Below are 6,000 nucleotides of genomic sequence, written 5' to 3'. Positions count from 1 at the left end.
ATAGGGGCGTCCGGTCTGCAGGGAGAGGCTACTTGGAGGTGTGGCTGTCTGCTCCCACACTGGCCTCCAAACAGCTTGGAAGGGGTGGTGCACATTTTGGGTGTGCCAGCTCTTCCTTTTTCTGCAACCGAAACCCTAGACACCCCTGCTGTCTAAAAAAAAAAAAAAAAAAAAAAAAAGCAATGTTGATATGAAGACGAGAGCACATGTGATGCTGGGGATTGAACTCAGGGCCTCATATTCGACAGCCCAAGTATCTAACACCTGTACAACCACCTCTTGTGCTGTGATTTCTTTTTTTTTAAAATGACTTTATTATTATTTTTAATATTTATTTATTCCCTTTTGTTGCCCTTGGTGTTTTATTGTTGTAGTTAATTTGTCATTGTTGGATAGGACAGAGAGAAATGGAGAGAGGAGGGGAAGACAAAGGGGGAGAGAAAGACAGATACCTGCAGACCTGCTTCACCACCTGTAAAGCGACTCTCCTGCAGGTGGGGAGCCGGGTCTCGAACCAGGATCCTTATGCTGGTCCTTGTGCTTTGCACCACCTGCGCTTAGCCCACTGAGCTACAGCCCGACTCCCGTGCTGTAATCTCTTAACATTTGATAGTGAAGTTTCATCTATTGGGCCTTCATAGGCATTTCCACTCAGAACTTCAGTTCTTTCTAGGAGAGCTGTGGTAATGAGCTTAGCAAGTCGGTGTCTATAAGCATCGATGGAATATCAGATGGTTTTACTGGCATGGGGTATATTACAGTGTGAGGGTGGTTGGGGAGATGGCACAGTGGCTAAGGCACTAGACTCTTAAAATATGTAAGGTTATGCTGATGAAGCCAAAGTGCAAACAGCCCCAAAAGGTATGGTTTCTACGTTTCTTTACTTGTGGTACACAACCGCCACCAGGTAGCTGGGACCCAGAGACAGCATGCAACAGCCTCATCTGATACTGGCTGGCCTGCCAGCAGGGATGGTGCAAACCTGTTGACTCTCTGACTTTCTGCTCAGAAGTGACACTTAAATACACCTGTCCATGTTCATTGGCCACGTCAAATCACATCGCTCATGTGTAGGCCCTCATGCAACAAAACAGAACTATAAGATAGTGTGAGTGAGGGTCAGGAGACAGAGTGCTTGTGGATCCGAACCCCTTTTCAGATGGCCAAAGTCATACACACCAGGAACTATGTGTGCTGATATTCATTTTTATTTTATTATTTATTTTTTGCCACCAGGGTTATCACTGGGGCTCAGTGCCTGCACTACGAATCTTCCATTCCTGGTAGCCACTTTTTCCTTTTTTTAAATATTTATTTATTTCCCCTTTTTTTTGCCCTTGTTGTTTTATTGTTGTTCTTGATGTCATTGTTGTTGGATCGGATAGAGAGAAATGAAGAGAGGAAGGGAAGACAGGGAGAGCAAGATAAGACACCTGCAGACCTGCTTCACCCCTTGTGAAGCGACTCCCCTGCAGGTAGGGAGCCAGGGTTTTGAACCGGGATCCTTACGCCAGTCCTTGCACTTTGCACCACGTGTACTTAACCCACTGTGCTACCGCCCAACTCCCCTTTTCTTTCCTTTCTATTGTTATTTAACAGGACAGAGAAATTGACGGGAGAGAAGTCTCAGGGAGAGAGAGACCTGTAGACCTGCTCCACCATTCGTGAAGCGTTCCCCCTGCAGGTGGGATCGAGGGCTCGAACCCGGGTCCTTGCACAAGATGATAAGTGCATTTAACCGGGTGCACCACTGCCCAGCCCCCTATGCTGGTAAAATCTTGGAACCTGAAGCTGTGGGAACAAGCTGCACGGACAGGCTGCTCCTCTGCCCCGCTCCTGCCTTCTTCAGTGAAGCAGTTGGTGCCTGGGGAAGGCGGAGCAGTGCTGGGCCTCCTCCCAACTGACTGGAACTGCAGCACAAACCCAGACCAAGGAAAGGCCTCCCCAAACTGCCTCTTTTAAAATAGAGAACTTTTATTTTGATTGCTGAGATTCCCATAAGCGTTTGAGTCACAGGAAGTCATTTCTTTACAAAATTATAAAGGCAGCATTTTTACAGCGATTCACAACGAGGCCATTAGAGAAGTGCAAAAGACAGTGCTGGGGATGGGAGGGGGCCGGTGCTCTTGCGCCCAAAATGCTCCAGGTTCCCTCCGTCCCCTCCCACCCACAGAGCAGCACCCAGGACCTTAGCAGCCAGCCTGGGAAGCTATCCGCAGCGTGCGCAACAGCGACCCCTACAGGCTGGCGAAGGCCCCACATGAACAGTCGAGTGGGAAGGGAGCTGGTCCTGCATCCAGCCTCCTTCCTCAAACAGTTGGGTGTGAGACCGCCTGGCTCTGGAACCTTGACACATTCACAGTACAATTCAGAAAAGCCCTTGGGAGCTGCTGTTCCTCTCCTTGTCCAGGTCAACCCTGCTCCTGCCCTGGGCTGGCTAGTGGAGACAGTCTGTGAGATGTGGTCCAACCCTCAGCTCCCAGGCAGGTGAGTGGGGCAGAGGTGGACCTGGAGAACTGTAAAGCAAGGCAGAAAGTGCTTAGTACCTGAGATGGGGAAGAGAAGGGGCAGAGGAGGCTCAGAGAGGGGAGAGCATTGCCACCTGGGGGAGGGGAGGTGTGGCATGGACATGGCAGTGTGGCAGCTGGACCTGGGAGAGAGGGTGTGGCTTGGGCATGTGCAGATGGCCAGAGGTCATGCCAAGGGGAGGGGAGAGCGTGAGCCAAGGCACAGAGTGGGAAACCATGGTAGGGCCAGTAAAGGCAGGTGGGTATCCACGGACACCAATGAGGGCCCCCAGGTACCTCTGTCCCCACCAGTCTGGTGCCCCCAGAGGGGCAGCTGGTGTGGGTGTGCCCAGGGGGATCTGAGTCCTGGTAGCAGGTGTGGAGTGAGTGTCCTCCTGAGTCTGGGAGCTTCGAGAGGGTCAGAGTGGAGCTGTGTGCACCCTGCACAGCTCAGCCGCTCCCAGGAAGCCTCCACGGGCCCCTGTACTTTGAGCATGTCCCTCGTCAGCCCTGGGGCCGCCGTTCAAGGCACATTTCTTGTCACAGCTTCCTTCCTTTCTTCACAGGTTCACATCCACATTTCAGAAAACTCTGTCCTCAAGGAAACCAGACTCAACTTCTCAGCCCTCCACAAGCAGCTGGGAGGGTGTGGTGGTGTCAGTGGAGAGGTCTGGAGAGGTCTAGAGCTGAACATTTGGGAGTAGCCGTCTCTTCCCACCTCTCTGCCCTTCCTCGAGAGCATGTCTGCTCTTTCTTACCTGAGGAGAGTCTGGGTGTGGTGCGTGTGAACCGCAGTGCCCTGGAACTCAAACAAAACCCAGACCCAGGCTTCACCACAGATTCTCCCCAGCTCTTCACAAGGTCCACCAGACCTCGAGTGATTAAAAACTCACCAACTTCTATTCTTTTTTTTTCCTCCTTGACAATCACTTCCAAGGTCCTTTCTGCTGACAGTTGTGGAGCCAAAGGGTTTTCAAGGTACTTTGTTCTTACCCCCCCCCCCCGCCCCCAGGAAGCCTGAGAGCCTGTTTTCTTGGGTTGTAAGAGGACAGAGGGCACCGCTCCATCCCAAAGGCCTTGCCCCAACTTGGCTGAGTACCCGTCAAAGTCTGAGTCTGTCAGCACAACACGGGGTTGTGGCTTCTCAAGCCTCTGGACTATCCCTGGACTGCTCCTCCTCAAGGAGCTCCACCCTTACAGGATGGTGCAGAAGATGCTTCGGTTGCTGTGGTAACCACCTTCCACACGGGCTGTGATCCTGGTGGCCATGGCCGCCACCTTCTGCCCACTGTGGGCTACAGAGGGGCCACGGAGAGAGTTTTCCAGGTGAGGCCGTGCTGGGGGGTTCACTAGGCGCCATGTATCAGACCTGGAGAGGTAAGAACAATAAAATAGTGAACAATTTGTGAGTCTAGAGCATTTGCTAGATAACCTATAATTGGTCAAAACCACTGGATCATAAGTCTTTAAAAGCGAGTATAGATTTTTTTAAAAAAAAATGTATGAACCGGTTCCGGAGGTGGGGCTATGGAGCAGCAGCAGCTGTTTCTCTTCTCTCCTCTCCCGGGTCAACTAGGAACACCAGAGGAGACCACCTGGGACCGCAGAAAGGCAGGACTAAATCGACTTCAGAGACCCACCAAATCACCGCCACCAGGTCCCAGATGCTACCATGATGCCAACCAGACTTCCCTGGACAGATGATCCCACCAATGTGTCCTGGAGCTCCACTTCCCCAGAGCCCCACCCCACTAGGGAGAGAGAGGCAGGCTGGCAGTATGGATTGACCTGCCAATGCCCATGTTCAGTGGGAAAGCAATTACAGAAGCCAGACCTTCCACCTTCTGCATCCACAATGACCTTGGGTCCATACTCCCAGAGGGATAAAGAATAGGAAAGCTATATCCCCATCAAGATCCCAAGCACATGTTTTAGGAGAATAGAAAAAATGCTACAAATGTTTATCTGGAACCAGAAAAGACCTAGAATTGCCAAAACAATCTTGAGAAAAAAGAACAGAACCGGAGGCATCACACTCCCAGATTTCAAACTGTATTATAGGGCCATTGTCATCAAAACTGCTTGGTACTGGAACATGAACAGACACACTGACCAGTGGAATAGAATTGAGAGCCCAGAAATGAGGCCCCATACCTATGGACATCTAATCTTTGACAAAGGGGCCCAGACTATTACATGGGGAAAGCAGAGTCTCTTCAACAAATGGTGTTGGAAACAATGGGTTGAAACTTGCAGAAGAATGAAACTGAATCACTGTATTTCACCAAATACAAAAGTAAATTCCAAGTGGATCAAGGACTTGGATGTTAGACCAGAAACTATCAGATACTTAGAGGAAAATATTGGCAGAACTTTTTTCCGCATAAATTTTAAAGACATTTTCAATGAAATGAATCCAATTACAAGGAAGACTAAGGCAAGTATAAACCTATGGGACTACATCAAATTAAAAAGCTTCTTCACAGCAAAAGAAACCACTACCCAAACCAAGAGACCCCTCACAGAATGGGAGAAGATCTTTACATGCCATACATCAGATAAGAGTTTAAGAACCAACATATATAAAGAGCTTGCCAGACTCAACAACAAGACAACAAATAACCCCATCCAAAAATGGGGGGAGGACTTGGACAGAATATTCACCACAGAAGAGATCCAAAAGGCCGAGAAACACATGAAAAAATGCTCCAAGTCTCTGATTGTCAGAGAAATGCAAATCAAGACAACGAGATATCACTTCACTCCTGTGAGAATGTCATACATCAGAAAAGGTAACAGCAGAAAATGCTGGAGAGGGTGTGCGGTCAAAGGAACCCTCCTGCACTGCTGGTGGGAATGTCAATTGGTCCAACCTCTGTGGAGAACAGTCTGGAGAACTCTCAGAAGGCTAGAAATGGACCTACCCTATGACTCTGCAATTCCCCTCCTGGGGATATATCCTAAGGAACCCAACACATCCATCCAAAAAGATCTGTGTACACATATGTTCTTGGCAGCACAATTTGTAATATCCAAAACCTGGAAGCAACCCAGGTGTCCAACAACAGATGAGTGGCTGAGCAAGCTGTGGTATATATACACAATGGAATACTACTCAGCTGTAAAAAATGGTGACTTCACCGTTTTCAGCCGATCTTGGATGGACCTTGAAAAAATCATGTTGAGTGAAATAAGTCAGAAACTGAAGGATGAATATGGGATGATCTTACTCTCAGGCCGAAGTTGAAAAACAAGACCAGAAAAGAAAACACAAGTCGAACCTGAAATGGAATTGGAGTATTACACCAAAGTAAAAGACTCTGGGGTGGGTGGGTGGGTGGGGAGAATACAGGTCCATGAAGGATGATAAATGACATAGTGGGGGTTGTATTGTTAAATGGAAATCTGGAGAATGTTATGCATGTAGAAACTATTGTATTTACTGTTGAATGTAAAACATTAATTCCCCAATAAAGAAATAAATTATTTAAAA

At 48.6% G+C, this 6,000-nt stretch overlaps 1 protein-coding gene across 3 annotated transcripts in view; it reads right to left on the bottom strand.

Annotated features, from left to right (window-relative positions):
• Nucleotides 1–1,938: 1,938 nt before the first annotated feature.
• Nucleotides 1,939–6,000, bottom strand: part of FBXO10 (F-box protein 10) — a 102,930-nt gene continuing 98,868 nt past the window's right edge. For all 3 annotated transcript variants that reach the window (XM_016188566.2, XM_060199154.1, XM_060199153.1), the window contains one exon: nt 1,939–3,876. In XM_016188566.2, coding sequence (XP_016044052.1) covers nt 3,702–3,876 — 175 coding nt within the window. In that variant the 3' untranslated portion in view covers nt 1,939–3,701. The remainder of the gene's footprint in view (nt 3,877–6,000) is intronic.

This window comes from Erinaceus europaeus, chromosome 10, assembly GCF_950295315.1.
Source record: "Erinaceus europaeus chromosome 10, mEriEur2.1, whole genome shotgun sequence".
Lineage (NCBI taxonomy): Eukaryota > Metazoa > Chordata > Mammalia > Eulipotyphla > Erinaceidae > Erinaceus > Erinaceus europaeus.
The sequence above is the reverse complement of the archived record's forward strand: the minus strand, read 5'-3'. Positions and strand labels throughout refer to the sequence as shown.